Source organism: Coptis chinensis, chromosome 3 (assembly GCF_015680905.1).
Source record: "Coptis chinensis isolate HL-2020 chromosome 3, ASM1568090v1, whole genome shotgun sequence".
NCBI classification, from domain to species: Eukaryota; Viridiplantae; Streptophyta; class Magnoliopsida; order Ranunculales; family Ranunculaceae; genus Coptis; species Coptis chinensis.
In genome coordinates this window covers 121,523,608-121,541,797 of record NC_141458.1, presented here as the reverse complement: position 1 = coordinate 121,541,797, position 18,190 = coordinate 121,523,608, and the positions used below count along the sequence as shown (strand labels likewise).

The 18,190-nt window shown below is 36.4% G+C and overlaps 3 protein-coding genes across 6 annotated transcripts; 2 read left to right on the top strand and 1 right to left on the bottom strand.

Moving 5' to 3' along the window:
* The first annotated feature begins 3,073 nt into the window (after positions 1-3,073).
* Positions 3,074-12,472, top strand: NTMC2T4 (Calcium-dependent lipid-binding (CaLB domain) family protein). Of its 4 annotated transcripts, none has more exons than XM_086597181.1 (11): positions 3,074-3,330; positions 3,739-3,840; positions 4,400-4,450; positions 5,347-5,467; positions 5,921-6,042; positions 6,213-6,311; positions 7,553-7,633; positions 7,728-7,813; positions 10,147-10,372; positions 11,131-11,298; positions 11,892-12,472. In XM_086597181.1, the coding sequence occupies exons 1-11, from the start codon at positions 3,226-3,228 to the stop codon at positions 12,219-12,221; spliced, it is 1,491 nt and encodes a 496-aa protein (XP_086453307.1). In that variant the 5' UTR covers positions 3,074-3,225; the 3' UTR covers positions 12,222-12,472. The 4 variants fall into 4 exon arrangements, with proteins under 4 accessions (XP_086453307.1, XP_086453309.1, XP_086453308.1 ...); XM_086597183.1 differs by lacking the exon at positions 3,074-3,330 and adding an exon at positions 3,495-3,514; XM_086597182.1 differs by lacking the exon at positions 3,074-3,330 and adding an exon at positions 3,638-3,660.
* A 622-nt stretch (positions 12,473-13,094) lies between these two features.
* LOC147513863 (uncharacterized) lies at positions 13,095-14,273 on the bottom strand. The gene is made up of 3 exons (XM_086597186.1): positions 14,017-14,273; positions 13,815-13,930; positions 13,095-13,736 (listed from the first exon to the last, which is right to left on the bottom strand). The coding sequence occupies exons 1-3, from the start codon at positions 14,134-14,136 to the stop codon at positions 13,247-13,249; spliced, it is 726 nt and encodes a 241-aa protein (XP_086453312.1). The 5' UTR covers positions 14,137-14,273; the 3' UTR covers positions 13,095-13,246.
* A 125-nt stretch (positions 14,274-14,398) lies between these two features.
* LOC147513862 (glycosylinositol phosphorylceramide mannosyl transferase 1-like) lies at positions 14,399-17,932 on the top strand. The gene is made up of 5 exons (XM_086597185.1): positions 14,399-14,634; positions 14,707-15,106; positions 15,280-15,443; positions 15,541-15,611; positions 17,325-17,932. The coding sequence occupies exons 1-5, from the start codon at positions 14,399-14,401 to the stop codon at positions 17,483-17,485; spliced, it is 1,032 nt and encodes a 343-aa protein (XP_086453311.1). The 3' UTR covers positions 17,486-17,932.
* The last annotated feature ends 258 nt before the right edge of the window (positions 17,933-18,190 follow it).

Genomic DNA, 18,190 nt, shown 5'->3' with positions numbered 1-18,190 from the left:
CAAGCCCTAGTTATAATTTTACTATAAAATACACAACTAAAACTATCCAACTCCTTGTTACATATTTTCAATTAAAATAACACTGTCATTTGTAATTTATCACTTACCGTATGGGTACTTCTAATAACTTGTCTTATATCATAAAAATTTGTAAGCCTAATTGTTTCTATCTCACAACTCACGCACACCCTCATAACTCCCCGCCTAACCTAGTCGCCAAGAACAATAATGAGCACTCCGCACTAGCCTAATGGAAAATAGGTTGACGTCGGAAAAACTCATTCCATACTCTTATTTGTCTTTATGTTCTTCAATGTTAAATGTAATTTTGGTGAGATTTGAGTACAATAAATAACGGTTTATGTCGGTGAAAGCTCATTCCAAAATGTGTCTTGTGCATTTTAACGTAATTTTGAAATATAAATATGAGTCTCTATGTCTTGAGTTTATTAGATTGTGGATATGCATTTTAAATTGTTGGACTTATCGAGAATTATTACTTAGATTGGTTGTTATTCAAATTTCCAAGTGGTGGGACTTTGAGTTTGCAAATCTTTGAAATTTTTTTTATAATATAAATGAGTTTTAAAACTGATGCAGTAAAAAGAAGAAAATATATAGGCCCAGCCCGACCCCGGCCCTATGGGGACTTTAGGGCCGGGCTAATAACTGAAAGACTTTAAATGTTTAGGGCCGGGCTAGCCCGACCCGGCCCATTGCCCATTGCCCACCCCTAACCCACACCGAAGCAAGGCTCAAAATATCGATATCGATGAATATATCGGTGTACCCAAAAATCGATATATATCAGATATATCGGATATATCTAATTTTTTTGGTGACCAGTCCAAACTATTTAAAATATCGAAAATATTGGAAATATATTGAAAATATCGGATTTATATTAAAAAATAGTCAAAAAAGTCAACCGATATATATCACAAATATCAGATATATCAATTATATCGGCGATATAAAATTTTATATATCGAAAAAAAAAGTTTAATTTTTGGTGGATATATGTCAGAAATATCGATATCGGTGTACCAATTTACCGAGATATATCAATGATATATCGATATATCGGCAATATTTTGGGCCTTGCACCGGAGTAGGTTTCTTACTTTAGTATAGGGTTATTTAGCTTTTGGCTCCACTTTATATATGGATATTAGCGTTTGGCTCTCCTAAGTTGGTTTACTCGTTTTTGGCCCCAATTCTGTTAGTTGACTGGGTCAACTTTAACTGTTCAGTGTGTTTTGCTCATCATAATTTTAAAATGGCCTAAATACCCCTCACACGTGACTTTGTTTTTCATTAATTTATCTTTTATTTTTTTTTTATTGAACTGATTAAGTAAATTACTAAAGGCTAAAAGAAATAGGAGTGGTGTAATCTTGTTCGTTCACTTAAATTCCATCCAACAGCTACTGCTACTACTTTGAACCAAATCTTGTTTATCTCTCAAATCTCACCAAATCTTTTCAAAATCTTGCCAAAGAGACCCCCAAGTGATCTCAAGCACTCCAAGAATAGATGAAGTTCTTGTTGACTTCATTGGTGCAACTTTAAGCCATAATCTAGCTACGGGGTTAAATTAAACACTAATACCCATCTATGTGTTTTAAAAGAGGTCTTGTCAACCCTCCCAAAGTTCATTAGTAGTCCCCTTCACCTTCAAAAGTGGCTTCCCGAAACATGGAACAAATCCTATTCACGAATCGGCATGCTGCTAGTTAACCAAGGTTCACTTCAGCTATAGTGCAAAATCCATTGTATTGCCATCTTAACTGCTTTCAAACTAGAACAACCTCCAACAACATAAACATCTTCCCTAATGGTAGCAATAGAGAACTCAACCCCCCTTTAAAATATCACAGTTGATCTTATGCCATTGATCAAGAGATGTGTCAAATGCATGAATTTGTCCAGAACAGTAACCATCTTTTATAGCAACAAAGAAGAATAGTCATGGCGTCTGATATTCTCGCCTCAAACGTACGAACCTACCTATGGATGTCAAGCATCTCCATTTCTTGCAGTCATGAGAGTAATCATAAGAAGCCTTACTAAGCACAATTATAGAATTTCATCTAAAAGAAGGGTAATTTGATGTAGCAAAAGATAACGAAGGTATAGTTGGGGGATTCTGTAAACTAGGGAGTAGTGGACGACCGACATTAGATTGGGTATAGCTCTTGGAAGAGCAAAGAAATGTTAGATTGGGTGTAAGAATGTAACTAGGGTTTCAGATTTGGGGAAAATGTAGAAGAGAGAAGACTTTAGACCGAGGGAAAATGAGAGAATGAGAAATGCATCATTGCAAGCGTGCGATCTCACCAATCCAATTCCAAAGAATTTGCTCTGGGAAACTTTGAGGGGGTTGGCGTTGGATGTTCCGATTAAAATCATGTCGCCCCACTTGACTAACTTTATGTTTTGAAATTTGTATTGAATTTCAAAATCGAAATTTTACAAAACTAGTATTTACAAGATTCGCGTGCAACTCACGTGAAGGGTAAAATTGCTATTTTGAAAATATACTACAGAGCAGTTAAAGCTGACCCAGTCAACTAATGGAACTGGGGCCAAAAACGAATGAACCAACTTAAGAAAGCCAAAAGCTAATATCCATATATAAAGTGGGGCCAAAAGCTAAATAACCCCTTTAGTATATATAGTCCACATTATTACACTCTTCAGTATCCCACTCTGCTCAGCTGAACACTGCTATGAAGTATGAAGTAGAATATTTAATTTACCAAAGGTGCATGAATGACCTGATTGATACCCTCCAGTCGCATAGCATAAGGGAGGCCATTGTTCTCTCATTTACTCATTTATTAGACATTGTCACATTGGTAAAAAGATTAATATGGGAATCCAAATTATTGTAGGTTCGCCAGAATAAGAGTGCCGTCAAAAGCCAAGGTTTGTTTTTCGTAAGGGCCTATGGGCCGGGCCGTACAGAATGATCAGGTTAGTCATTATAAAAACTTACTAAAAAAGTTCCAACCTGGCTCGTAACGCACGTCGGTGTAATAATAAAAACAGTTTGGGTACCCATAAAGTTATGTTGATGTTAACGCATAAATTGAAGACGACGAAACCTTTCACGGACCCCACTCTATCTCTCCAGCACTCTATCTCACTCGATATTTATTATTTGTTTCCTTCTTCTCTTAATAACGCTCGAAACATTCACTCTCTCTGCCAAGAAAGAAAATGGGGCTGATATCTGGAATGATGATGGGGATGTTAATTGGGATCGGTTTGATGTTCGGTTGGAGTTATTTTATGCGCTATCGAAGTACCAAACGTATCTCCAAGGTATTATTATATTCTCTCTTTTGTCAACTACGGCTAGAATTACTTGTTTGACACGGATTGTGATTTTGGAGGGTAAATGGTCTTTTGATCCAAATAGCTTTTCTTCTCGCTACTGAATTGTGCGTAAATGTAGAAGAGGAAACTTGGGGGGTACAATTGGAATTGTCGGTGAATAGTGTAAAAAGTGAAGTACCAGATTCATCATTTTAACTATTTGGAGTTTAGTGTTGAGCCATGGGATTCGAATAGAGACGCCCTTGATTTGTAGTTAGACTAGTGAATGACTTTGTTGTTTTTTGTGTTTTTTACATCAAGATGGATTAGTTAATGGTTTGTGTCCCAGCAATGTTGGAGTGATGGAGACTATAGATATATTTATTTGACTAGTTTTCCTACTTTTCTTCACAGGCAGTTGATATAAAACTTCTTGGCTCTCTTAGCAGAGATGATCTGAAGAAACTTTGTGGTGACAATTTTCCTGAATGGATATCTTTCCCGAAATATGAACAGGTTTTTCTTCTTTGGCTTTCTTGTTCAATTATATATTGACCTCGTCGGGTCACTTCTTTTTTATGGAATTTGTATAATTTTTTTAACAGCGTAAACAATTAAAAATATCTAGTGGGGAAAGTGAATTCTTTGTAAAAGTTGCAATTTTGTGCCATAGTTTTGTTTAAGCATGTCCCTTTTCATTTCGGGTGCCAAGTTGTGAAGTTTGTAGGCGTCAGATCTTATTCCTCCTTTCCTGGTAGAGGTATCGAGTTGACTTGATTACCAGGTCAACCGAGTTGCAACTAGGATAGAACTTTGAACTGAGTGACTAAATGGGATTCACGGTGTAATCCTCAAAAGAGGGTATCAGGTATGATGAGGATTAATCATCGATGAATTGCTGGAGAAGTGTCTGTATCAAGTCTTGAACCTTTAAGCTTTTAATTTTTATTGTTTGAAATGTTGCTTTGTGCTTTATGACACTTGCTCATCTTTGGTTTGCATGAATGTGTTATCTCTTTATTATTTATGTTCTGTCAGTTTGTATAGCTTAGTTTTTTTGTGTTCAATCTTCCAGGTGAAATGGATGAACAAGCAACTAAGCAAATTGTGGCCTTTTGTTGCAGATGTAAGCTTTTTTACTTGATTATAGTAGGTCAATGCTTGAAATCTTTTGTGGGAGTGGTTTGGTGTGGCATGACATCCATAGACAATTTCCTTACAAACTTAACTTGACTAGAATCCTGAAAAATCTTACTAGTCTCTTAGTGATTCAGGCGTAAAGACATCTACATATGACAATCTTCAGGAAATGATCACATCGGTTAACCAGTTTAAGTTGACAATATCCCTTTGGGACTTTTTTTTTTGGGCTCAGTATCAAGGACTGGGAACCTAGCAACAAGAAATCTGTGGAAGAGATGCTAGAAGTGCTCAGGCTATTTGGTACTCATTTGTGAGATATGAATTGCATACTTGGAAACTTCCAATAAAAAGCTGAATTTAAAGACAAAAGATGAATAAATAAAATTCCCCATGAATCTTTGATGTCAATTTTGTCATGTTATACTTTGTTAGGAATGGGCTTTGAGTTTTTTGAACTTTTGGACTAAGGTTTTCATAGCTCCCGAAACAGTTTCTTTTGTGATTGTATCTCACGGAATTCCTACCACTTACATACTAGTTATTATGCATACATGTCAGGACCCCTTCCATACTAGTTATGCATTCATGTCAGAACCTCTTTATTAGGTTTTCTTTAGGTATATGAGGACTTTGTCAATGCAACTTCATATGAGGAAAAAAATATGAAGTAAAAGAGCTGGGTAAAGTTTATACTCTTATTTTTGTTAAGTTGATGTTGAAAAATTGATACCCTGATATGTGTAAAGTTGATAATGATATTGTGTTATATCTCTTTGTGGCTTCTGAACTTCTGATTGTATTGTGTGTCTTCTTCCATTTCACGTGCTATTAATTCTTATATTTGTTAATTTTAGAATCTTAGAATGTGCTTCTCCTCAGGCAGCAACGATGGTCATAAGAGAATCTGTTGAACCACTGTTGGAAGAATATCGACCTTCAGGAATTACATCATTAAAGTTCAGTAAACTCTCTCTTGGCAATGTGGCTCCCAAGATTGAAGGTCTGTTTCAGTATGGTCTTGTACCTTATGGTTTGCTTTTGTCTGTATATATTCTGAAATTGTTAGTTTTAATGGACGGTTTCAAAATTGCCTTAAGCCAACCAAATGATTAATATCATCAATATATTTGTGATACTTTCTGAATATTTGTTGGCCGTGCTTTGACGGCCTTAAAAATGAGTCACCTATATTTATAGAAACTTGTAGATGAGGATGTATTGTATATTATGAACCACGGTATGTCGGTAATGAAGGAAGTAAAGAGAAGGGTATGCATCTTACTGGTTATTTTGCTCTGATCTGAACCACATGATCTACCTGTATCTGGAGTTAAACAGTACCGCGAGTTGCACTATTGGATATTAATCTTTTGGCAACATGAGATCTACCTGTATCTTTTATGGACATTATATTCATTATGTCGTATTCTCACCAGTGACTAAATTGATGCAGGAATTCGTGTTCAAAGCCTTCAAAAAGGCCAGATCACGATGGATATTGACTTCCGATGGGGTGGTGATCCAAGCATCATTCTTGCTGTTGAAGCTGCACTTGTTGCTTCGATACCCATTCAGGTTGGTGATGCAACTATTTCAATTTTGAGATACATGCCTATGCTATGGCCGGCGTTTTCCTGTGGTTGCTTAGATACTAAAATTATGTTGGTTTCCCAACCATTTGTAGCTTAGATAATTGATTATTTACATTAGGTAACTTGACATTACATTTTTGTTATTTGTTGCAGTTGAAGGATCTTCAAGTTTTCACTGTGATACGTGTTATATTCCAGCTGACTGATGAGATCCCATGCATTTCGGCTGTTGTTGTTGCTCTGTTGTCTGAGGTATTTGTAGTGAATTTGTATGAAATTGTTTTTTTCAGTTTTTTACTTTTCTATCCTCAAATATTGAGCATTTGTATACTTTATCACAATAAATTACATATTTTCTACTGATGTACAGACTGTTTGAGACTCTAGACCCACTTGTTGTGCCTCATGCTGGAGGTGCTTAGACTAGGATCCCGTTAATCAGCATCTGCACATTTAAACTTTAACTGCATAGGTGGGTAGGAAATATTAAGTTGCTATTGTAAGATGTGATGCATATCTAATTAATTGTTACATTAGTTGAGAGGGATATACAGCAAGGACTGGAAATCTCATGTCTTTTGGTCAAGGATGAAAACGATGAATTACATTAGGGTGAGAAACCCTACTTGGTCCAGTCCCGGATATCTGGATAGATTTTTTTTTAAGTCATCATTTCCAAAGGCTCAACTCTAGTGCCGGAATAATATTATTTTTTCTTTTCTTTTTTCTTTTTTGCTTTTTGTTTATTTGGAATTTTTGGATAGATTTTTTTGTTAGTTATCAATTACAAAGGCTTAACTCAAGTGCCACTTTAATGCTAATTCAAATAGATCCAAAAACTTTGAACTTCTAAGTTCTCAAGTACTCCTTTTTAGTGCTAAACATCCTTTATTGTGAAATTTTGTATCCTGTACTATCTCTGTATGCATTATGTTCAACAATCTTAGTAAGTTGTAAACAGGTTTTCTTTACAACTTTTCTTGTATTTGTTCTTCTCCATTAGCAGTAGCAGTTGTGATGTATAGTCTAGGTGGAGATAGCCTTATATGCATGATTTACTTTATTGTATTGTATTTATAAAAGAGTTAGATACATAGGTTATTAGCCATGTTTATGATCCAATAATATACGAAGAAAAGCCATGGAAATTTGGATTATAATACAGAGTGAAGTAGGTAATGTTCATCTTTATTCTTTTCGCACACCTATTACATTTATTGTAGTTAAGCTGTCACACTATAATGGTACTACTTGACACTGGAGTGTCAGTATTATGCTACACCAATAGTCCAACACTGAAGTGTTTTGGTGGATCAAACATTAAACTGTTGGTGTATAGTGCTTTACTATATATGTAGTGATCTTTTGAGTGACAATTTCACTTGACCCAGGAAGAAGTCAAGCTAATGGCTTGTCTTTTAATTTATCTTTACTTAAATTATATTAGATTGCATTGCTTTGATTTTAACAAATGTTGATATATTTTTAACCAGCCGAAGCCTAGGATCGATTATACATTGAAGGCTGTTGGAGGCAGTCTAACAGCACTTCCAGGAATTTCAGATATGATTGACGTAAGTTATTCTGCTGTTGTCTATACTCAATAGTTTATTTATTCTTGTTTGCCTCAATTAAGTGAATAAAAATCTGTTGTTGTTTATATGATAGGATACGGTGAATACAATTGTCACAGATATGCTCCAATGGCCACATAGAATTGTTGTTCCAATTGGTGGTATACCAGTGGATACAAGGTAAATACCACATCAGCTTTTGTAACTCATTTTTACAAATTTTCAGTTTTGAGTTTATTGTGCTTTTTTTTTTTGGAGTTCTGGTGTACTATTTTATAGACTGGTTTAGATTACTACTCGAAAGTGAAACCATTGCGTCAATACAGTTACTAAGTACAGAAATAAGGAACCTGATGGTTTCTGATCATTCCGGAATAATTATACACATGAGACGTTCCTTATGTCATATATATTAAATTATTATAAAGATTTTGGGCTTATTTTGTAACCCATGGAAGAGGGAAATTTTTGGTAATTTAAGATAATGTTGTGGAGGAATTTAAAGGTGCAACATGAATTTATCATGAAATTGTCAGGAAATATTATCTTTTTTTTGCTAACCGGGTGTCCGGGCCAGCTTACGCGCACCTCAACTAATCCTGGGGCCCTGGTTGGAAATTTGACCAGGTACTACCTCGCCAGTGGCCCTGAGGGGAATCGAACTAGTGACCTAAATATTCTCTTTCATTATATATCAATTGATCGATAGTAAAGGGGTCTCCAGATCTCTTTCTTTTCGTTTGGTAACATCAAAATTTAACTATTTAAATAAGAGGAATGTGATTTGGAAAGAATTTATTGCTAGATGTAGGAATGAATTCAAAGCCTTTAAAACTTGTAATAAAGTTCTAGAACTTAGAACAGAAGAAAAGTAAGCAATCAGGAATAATATTAGCTTGCACTGGGGAGTGAAGTTACTTTATTTGTGACTTTTGAAAAATATGAGGACATTGTTATCAAGATTTGTTAATATGTTCGAGATCTAGAGTAATAATCATTAACTCAGGCATGTCGAACATGTAGAGATTGTACTGATGCATAGGGAAGGCCATGAAGGAAAAGGTGATTTAAGCATATACTGCACAAGATGTGGGGCCGGTGATTAATTTAGTTGGGAATTTGGTCTCAGGGGTCAACTTGATTCTTAACTTCTTATAGATGACTACAGTGCCATATTTAAGAAAAGGTTTGTTTGTATAAGCAGTATGAATTTTGTAGTTATATGTTGAGTTTAGAGAGGACTGGATTTAGAAATTATGCTTCGAAGGCAGGTGTGCGTGTGCCTGAGCTTTTTTGTTCCGGGTGCAATATTATACTCCATATAACGCATTTACACTTTGGGACACATATACGAACTAAGTATAGTTAAGTATATAGTTATTTCTGACTTGCAGATTGGCCTATAAGAGACCTTTAAGCCTTTAACCACGTTTATATGTATATCATAACTAAAAACAAAAACAGTTGCTGGAGCAGGCACTTCCAAGGCCCTTTTTCTTGGTATTATTAATTCATTGATCGCATTATCTTAGCTTTTCAAGCAATTATTTTTGGTATCTTTCTCCACCTGATGTTTCAGAATGTTATGTTTCACTTGAGGTTTACCATTCGATTTTCTAGATCAGAACAACAATATGGAACATTTTTTTTTTTGTTGGTTATGAAAGTGAATCAATTGAGGATCACTTACATAGCTGAGAAGAACAGGCTTTGAAAAACTCTTTGGGGATATACGTGAAATAACCGTAGGGAGTGCGGGATTGAGCACACTTTGGCCCTTAAGTTGGACAATAGTTAGCCTATCATAGAGAGCTAACATGAAGATGATCATGCAGACTAATTGAATGTATCGCTAGCGATGTCATTTATGCTATTGTTTGGGTAGAGGATTGGGATCTCTTCTCTAATAATCGGAGTTTGTATTGGGGTCGCCATAGAAGTGTAATTGCATTAAAGGAGTTCTTTTGAATGGGCTTTAGGACTAGGGGAGGGTTCTGGTCCTCCTGTGTATAAGTGGTTCCACCCTTTTAGTGAATACTCTCACATTTGTATCCCAGGTCCATCCTAATCAATAAAATTTATTTTATCAAAAAAAAACAACAAATAAAAAATAAATATAGCTGTGAAGTTGTAATTGTGATAAACATGTGCACTTGCGTGCTGGTTGAAGGCTCCTGACAATCTGTTTCTATACTAAAGTGCAGTATAACTCGTAATAGATCGATAGCACTTAATTAGTTGATGTTGAATATTGATTAAAAAAATACTGAAACGGTTTCCAACTTAGGTTCAGCACTTTTCTATTAAATTAACCTGATCAAGTTTACTGATATAATCTTTAAAAAGAAAAAGAGATTTTCTGTGAAAATGACATTCATTCGTTTATATTGTTATGTGCCTGTTAGCAAATCTTGTAACTTAATATGTTGAAATCTCTTTATTGCTTAGTAGCACTAAGCAGAGTTAGATCTGTCTTTTGGTCTATCTCATGGCGTCTCTTTTTTTTAATGCAGTGAATTAGAGCTTAAACCACAGGGGAAACTTACAGTGACTGTGGTTAAAGCAAATGATTTGAAAAACATGGAAATGATTGGTAAATCGGATCCTTACGCTGTTGTATACATAAGACCTCTATTCAGGGTTAAGACAAAGGTCATCGACAACAATCTCAATCCTGTTTGGAACCACACTTTTGAGTTGATAGCTGAAGACAAGGAAACACAATCACTTATTCTAGAGGTTTGTCTTCCTTGGTCTTGTTTTAATCTCTGACACATGATTATTGGATTCATTCACATGTAATTTTTCCTTATTTTTGGAACACTCTTGTAAATTGTGATGTATCCAGTAAAATTTGTAATTCTTCAACAAGTAGTAACTCTGTCAATATAAGGAAGATGGAATGATTGGTACGATTAAACTAGAATATATCAGATCAGTGAATCTTTTTGAGACCCTTTGGCGGGTGAGTGAACTTTCCTGGTGAAACTGTTCTCTTAGGTTGTGAAGTAGCTCTCCTCATTATGTAGCCTCTTCCTGTAGGTTAACTATATCGTTGCAGACTTGGAGGTAGTCATAGACTCATAGTCGTGGGAGAGGCTCAGCTTATGGGTAGTGTGATGCTTAACAGAGGCATACTGGTGCCTATCTAGACTTCATCGTCTACCTAGTACCTTCACATTTACACCATGTGGTTGAGAAAATTGAGATGATTTGAATAAATTCTATTTCTGATGATTGACAGGATTGTAGTTGAAAAATTCAACATTTTAAAGATTTGTTTCCCTTTATAAGTTAATGAAGTTACTTACTTGGAAATATATTTAATTGTCTGTGGATGGGTAGGGCTCAATATTTACTACTGGGCGGCACAATTACAGGAGTGCTGCTTTATATTCATTTTTGACAGTTTTTCAGTTTGTGACACTGTTGATACGAGAAGTGTGGATCAGGGGATGAACCGATGAACTGATATATGTTCATAAACCCTCCAACAGGTTTTTGATAAGGATGTTGCTGGTCAAGACAAGAGGTTGGGAATAGCAAAATTACCTTTGATAAATTTGGAAGCTGAAATGCCAAAAGAAATGGATCTGAGGCTGCTACCATCACTTGACATGCTAAAAATTAAAGATAAGAAAGATAGAGGAACGATCACTGTTAAGGTACTCATATGATTATTTATCTTTTTCCTGTGGAGTCCACTCGTTGTGATAAACATAAATTCTATCTTTTCCGCATATTTTTTACCTCATCAATACTGCTCCTTTTCATTAAATTATTATTAATTTTTCATTGTTTCTGTAGTCATTTGGTCTCAATTTTGGATGCGTCATTTACATGTTTACTACTTAATCTGTGGTGTGCCTAGTAATTAAATGGTTGCATTAGAACATTTCAAAGTGTTATGTTGGTAGTCAGTTTTCATGTTTACTCAGAGAAAATGAAACAGTAATTAGGCACTGAAACATGCTACCAGACAACTTTTGCACATCTGAGTGTTAAGTTGGTAGTTGGTTTTTATCATTTTTTAACCTTATGGAGAGCTCTTCGTATAAATTATTTCTTAATCAGACAGGCCATCCTTTTTTATAATGTAATTCTTATACATCTGTTTTTCTCTTTCACGATTTTTATGATTGACTTGTTTTTCTTACCTGCTATTCAGTATTCATGATGTTACACCCATGCATCTTTTTTTATTGGTTTCTTTTTCACTATTTTCCTTAATGGTACTTTTTTTGTACTCGCTTTTCAGATTCTGTATCATCAGTTCAACAAGGAAGAGCAATTGACTGCCCTGGAAGAGGAGAAGAGGATACTAGAGGAAAGGAAAAAAATGAAAGAAGCAGGGATGATTGGAAGCACAATGGACGCACTTGATGGTGCAGCGTCGTTTGTTGGTAGTGGTCTAGGTGCAGGAGCTGGAATAGTTGGGAGTGGCTTTGGTGCCGTTACCAGTGGACTGAGCAAGGCAGGGAAGTTCATGGGTAGGAGCATTACAGGGCAATCAAGTGCCTCCAAGAAGAGTGGCACCAACACCCCAGTAACAGGTGTTCAAGAAAATGGAGGTGCAAAGCAAGCTTAGCCATTGTACATAGTTTAATTGCATCAAGTACATATAAACTCTGGTTTGTCTGCTTTTGTATTTGAGAGGGATTTGTAATTTTTTTTTATGGAATATCCTTCCCAAGTTTGGATTCATTAACTTGTATGTAATTTTTCCCCCCGCTATATTTGATGCTAAGAATTCTAGTATCTGCACTCCGCAGTAATGCTGCATGATTGCTATAATGTTTAATTTGTAACGGGGAAAATAAAATGGTAATGTTTTGTTTTCTTCCTTTTTCAGCTTTTCAGTGAAGGGTACTTACATAGGATATCCAACCATGTCTAGCAAGCCGGGATGTCTCTGATTCATCTTCTCCTAGTTTATCAACCAAGTATGTGCATGTTTGATAAGCTGACCGAGCACACCAATGATAAACGACGTTTTCTTGCATTGGTTTTTCTTCTTAAAGTTATTGCTACATATATTCATCATTCATATTAGACATATTAGACATAACATGAAATACAGAACTGGAGTACATGGGTACATGGCAAATTGAGCCCACTTGGAGTTGTATGATTTTATCACAGATTTTTGGGGCACACACGTACAGATGAACACACGTTTGTGGTGGGTCTGTGAAACCCTAATGGTTTCAGGAAACATATACGGTCAAAAATTATTTCTTTGTTAGTTTAAACTCAGGAAAAAAGAAATTGGGAAGAACGTGAGTCATTTGCTTCAAGCATCTTACAGAAGTAACCGCAGGCAATATGTACAGTCAAAAAGCAATTCTTCTTAACAGTTTTACTTTGGTTTCAGATACCTCAACAGGTTATTTTTGCTTAGAAACAAATCCAGATTTCAACCAAACATGCATATGAAAATAGAACCTGTCAAGTCTCACAGTTCAAACCAAAAACCAACTTCATTCTAGTGCCTCTTTCACCGTAAAAAAAAAAAAAAATTCTAGTGCCTCTTCAGAGGAAACTAAGAAGCAATCCGCTGAAAATTTACCAGACAGGGTAAATTGCACCATACAAAGTGACTTCTAATATCCATCAACCAAAACCAGGCGGGACATCGGGATCATCATCACCACCATCACACGGTGGCTCACTTTTCACAAAGGCAGCAAAACCAGGTGGAACACTTAGATCATCGTCACAAGGAGACAGTACAATCAGATTCTGATGCTCCTTTTCTTCGATACCCGGTTGATCATGGGGAATAACTGGCTGCGCATCCTCCTTTTGCTCTTCATTGCCATTGACTTGCTGATTATTCCACGCAGAGACGATCGGTGCTTCATTTACCTCACTGGAAGGTAAAGCAACTGCTCCTTCGGGAACAGAACTAGTAACAGAACAGTTATTTAAAGCTTCCCTATCACCTGGAGTAGGGTCTCTTGGGGGCGAAGATTCCGGCACCTTTGGATTCAATAACCTATTATATACAGATTCTACCGTGTCGTTGATTTCAGTTTTCATCCCATCAGTTGATCTAATCACTCCCCACAACGCATCAGATATCTGGCCCGTCACTGTGTTTCTGTAAATAACATCACAGAATCATTAAATCCTAAACATCATTAAAACACATGTACTTCCGGATGAAGTAAAATACTACCCAATCTCTTCGTGAATGGCATCAGAAAGTTGTCTAGGTTTCAAATTCTCAGCTCCTTCACGATTAAGTGCTGAAGATTGCCTCACTGTCAAGACAATATTATTCCGCAGTTGTTCCTGGCACAATGTAACGAAATTCCAACACATAAAATTAATAATAATTGAATTAAACCATAAGGAAAGAGGTGGGGTAAAGAAGTTACGTTTTCTTTGAGCTTTTGAATGATTTTGAGACGTAGTTTATCGAAATCCCCGTCATCTTTAAGTTTTGCAATCACCTCCTCCGCGCTTATTCTTACCTCACCGCCACCACTGCTGTCCATTCTTTTTTTGACTGCCTTCAGACTTCAACTTTAAAAACTATATAAGAGCCCAAGCCCAATAGTAAGATAAAACGCCCCATGACCACTGGATCCCAAATTCCACTCCGAGTTAATAAACAGTTAAACATATCCAAAAATCATTAATGACGGTCATCAATATCTAATAAACATTCCAACGAACTAATAAAACAAATAAAGAAGACTAGTCAAACACGATGTTTCCCACATTGAGAATCTAACTAAGATTTATTAAAGTGGGGCCATGGCGGCTATAATGGTAGGATTAAGAGATGGTATGGTGGTTACTAGTAGTAGTGGTGGCAAAGAGAAAGTAGGAAGAGGAGGAGGAGTGTATAATAGTCGGCGTAGGATAAAACAGTTTATAGTTGGTGCCAAGACTAGGATTCTTTTCTTTATTTCTTTTCTCTTCCTTTTTTTTATTATTTGTACTAGAATTACCACTTTCATGGGATGGCACCCTCATTATGCCACTTCCAGGTTTGTTTTCCATCTAATTACTATTTATCTACACTCTACTTGCTAGCTTTTATTTATGTATATATGTTGCAGGGGGGACGGGTACACAGTATTGATTAACACGTGGAAGAGAAATTCTCTACTTAAGCAAGCAGTGGGGCATTATGCATCATGTAGTGGAACAGATGCAATTCGTGTGGTATGGAGTGAGATTGATCCACCATCACATAAGCTATTGGTATATCTAAAGAACATTGTTCGGTCCAAGTCACAAACTGCTCACAAGCCAAACTTCAAGTTTGATCTACATGAGGAGGATAATTTGAACAATAGGTTTAAGCCAATTGAAGATTTAAGAACAGATGCTATCTTTTCCGTTGATGATGATGTTATTGTTTCATGCTCTACTCTAGATCTTGCATTTTCTGTATGGCAAACTGCTCCATCCACTATGGTTGGTTTTGTTCCTCGTATGCATTGGCTGGATGTGGAGGTGCGTGTCCTTGTTCTACTTTTTACTTTGTAAGTATGCTTACACTTCATATTGCAGGGGAATTTTTAAATGGTTCATCGTGGCCGTTGGACACTTGTAGTAATCATAACTAGTCTTGTATAGATATGTAGATATTTAGATGTTATTTGAAACTGTTTTTTCTTTTGGTACAGAAAGATGGTGTTGCCTATTACAAGTATGGAGGATGGTGGTCAGTCTGGTGGATGGGAACTTATAGTATGGTCCTCTCAAAAGCTGCATTTTTCCACAAGAAGTACCTAGATTTATATAGTTACGAGATGCCTGCTTCAGTTCATGAATATGTAACCAGGGAAAGGTTAGCCGAGCAATATTGTCTTTTCCGATATGATTGCATTTCGCATGTTGTCCCCATTGATGTATGTCTGATTTTTATTTTTTCATTTCTTTTGCAGAAACTGCGAAGACATTGCTATGTCATTGCTTGTTGCTAATGTTTCGGGTGCCCCACCAATCTGGGTTAAAGGTAGCACTTGATGAAACGCTCACCCGCTGTCTTTATTATTAAATTGTAGCTAATATTGGAGTCCATATTCGTGTACTGCATGAACTTTTCCGTGTGCATGATAGTCTGTTTTTGCATGTTGTCAATGTGACAGACTGTCAGGTTCTCCTTTAGTTGGTCCTTTCAAACGTATTTGCTACTATTGATAGCCCTCCTACGCGCCTTTCAGCTTATAGTTATAAGCAACTCTAGGTGACAGCGAATCTATCTGTGTTGGAGGAATGTGTTTTTATTGTGTGCCTGAATGCAACTAAGCATGTAGTTTTTTTTATTTTTTTGATCAGTAAAATGTGATGTGTATATATATAATCATATAGTCAACTTTGTAGGATGAGATATCCTACTCAGATACAACAAAGGGAAAGACAGATACAATATCGATACTAGAGAAAAAGAAAAGAAAACTATGAATACTAGAGAAGACTAAAACAAAGGGATGCAATCATGCATGGCCGAGCAAGGAACCCCATCTGAACATAATATCCCCGAAAGATGTATCTGTCCACTCCCAAAACTTCGACCAGAGAAAGACGAATCCCTTGATTGCAACAATCATCTATGCCATAGTCATCACACATCCATCAAAGTGTCTCATGTTTCTTTCCAGCACAAAGCCCACATGATAGCAAAAGGTAAGATGCTCCACACTATGCATCCCTTAGGGGAATGGACACTAAGCACCTAAGAGCTCAACAAATCTTTCATTAACCGAGGAACAACCCAATACACCCTAGAGTGGCCCACAAAGCAACTCTATATCTCCCAAGAAAAAGGACAATGAATAAGCATGTAGTTATGTATGCATGTTTTATGATTGTGCCAATGTGGCAATGCAAGAACAACTTTCTATTCTATGATTCTATCACCATCACCCTGTCACATAAGAACAGATTTCGTTAACACCACTCTTCCATTTTCCAGGGTATTACTCTCCCAAATGCTAATATGAATTTATGCATAAATGCTTGCTGTTTTTGACGGGGAAAGAGTGAGAGAGGTGGCAGAAAAAGTATTTGACCCCTTTCTCTCTAGAATCTAGATTGCAGGTTATCATCATGTATTGTTGAGGGGTAGCTGTTTTCAGATGGAATTTGATTTCTTTTACTGGAGTGTAGGTCGGTTTGGCTTTGTTCATGTATACAGTTATATACTTGCACAACAAATGATATGTAAAACATGTCAAGAATAACTGTTTAGTTAACCGACGTTAGGAGGTCTCTTGGGGTGTAAGTCACCAAATATTGACCGTCGCACTTCAACTATTCCTTTCGTATTCAATTTCTGCATCGTCTTTACTCACTTCATTAGCAAATCACCCTCTCTTTCTCTCATCCCAAATCTAGTGATTACGCTTCGTACTCAAATCCCAAATCTTCCTCCATCATCTTGTTCTTTGTCCCTTGAATTTTAATGTCCATTTTCACAATCTAATGTCGGTCACCACTGCACAGTTGTTTTCTAGTATTAAATTGTTGGTATTTAATAATTGGTTTTGTATATAAATTGATCAGTATTTCAATTTCTGTAAATGATTACTTTCTTCTCTAACACTTCTTCGTATTGGTTATTTGAATACTAATTTGAAGTAGGTTGCATAAAGTTGAGCTAAAAGTGTCTCGTAAGCACCTAACTCTGAGATCTCTTCTTGCTAACAGTTATTGCTGATATTTGCAGGTAAAATACATGAGATTGGATCTGCAGGCATCAGCGGTCTGAAGGGTCACAGTAAGAAAAGGAATCAATGCCTCAATGATTTTGTTTCCCTTTATGGAGCTATGCCTCTCATATCGACCAATGTAAAAGCAGTGAACGCAAAACATGAATGGTTCTGGTAGTATTTGAGGTGATTAGCAATTTCTGGACTGGGTATTATGCTCTTCTTTCCATCTGATGCTGCAAGATAGACTAGATCGGTATGTAAACCGTGCCTACTGAGAAGCAATGCGGAGAGTATACTGCAAGATTACCTTTGGTAGTCATGCTATATCACCTTTGGAACTTGGCATAACAGTCGTAATTGCTTTCATCGTTGTGGAAAGATCAACTGGTGCGCAGAGAAGAGATTTGAGATGGAATATATGCAAGTTAGGAACGGAGGTAGTAGAATCTTAGACTCGGACTTGATTTAAGCTGCACAGAACAAGTTGGACGAATGAGTTTGTTATTGTTTGCTCTGTATAGTGTTTTTAGGGCCATCATCTTGAAACCCTTACCACTAACATTTAGATTGGTGATAAACCAATTTCATCATTCAACTTATATTGAGGCTGTTTTTCTAATCACAGGCCATCGTATTATATACTTTCGCTTATGAATTATTGAACAACTTACTGTTCTTTTCTTGGACAATAGTAAGAGGAAATATAATTGCAAAATTGACAGAGTATGTCGATGAAGCTAACGATCCTAAGTTCCCAACAAACCCTCACGAGTTCAGTTTTCAACACATCAAAGTGTGCCGTGGAGTGATAAAGAGCTATTTACAGGCACTGAAACAGGGAGCCAATGGTTGGAGAAAATTTAGGATGCAATATGGCTAC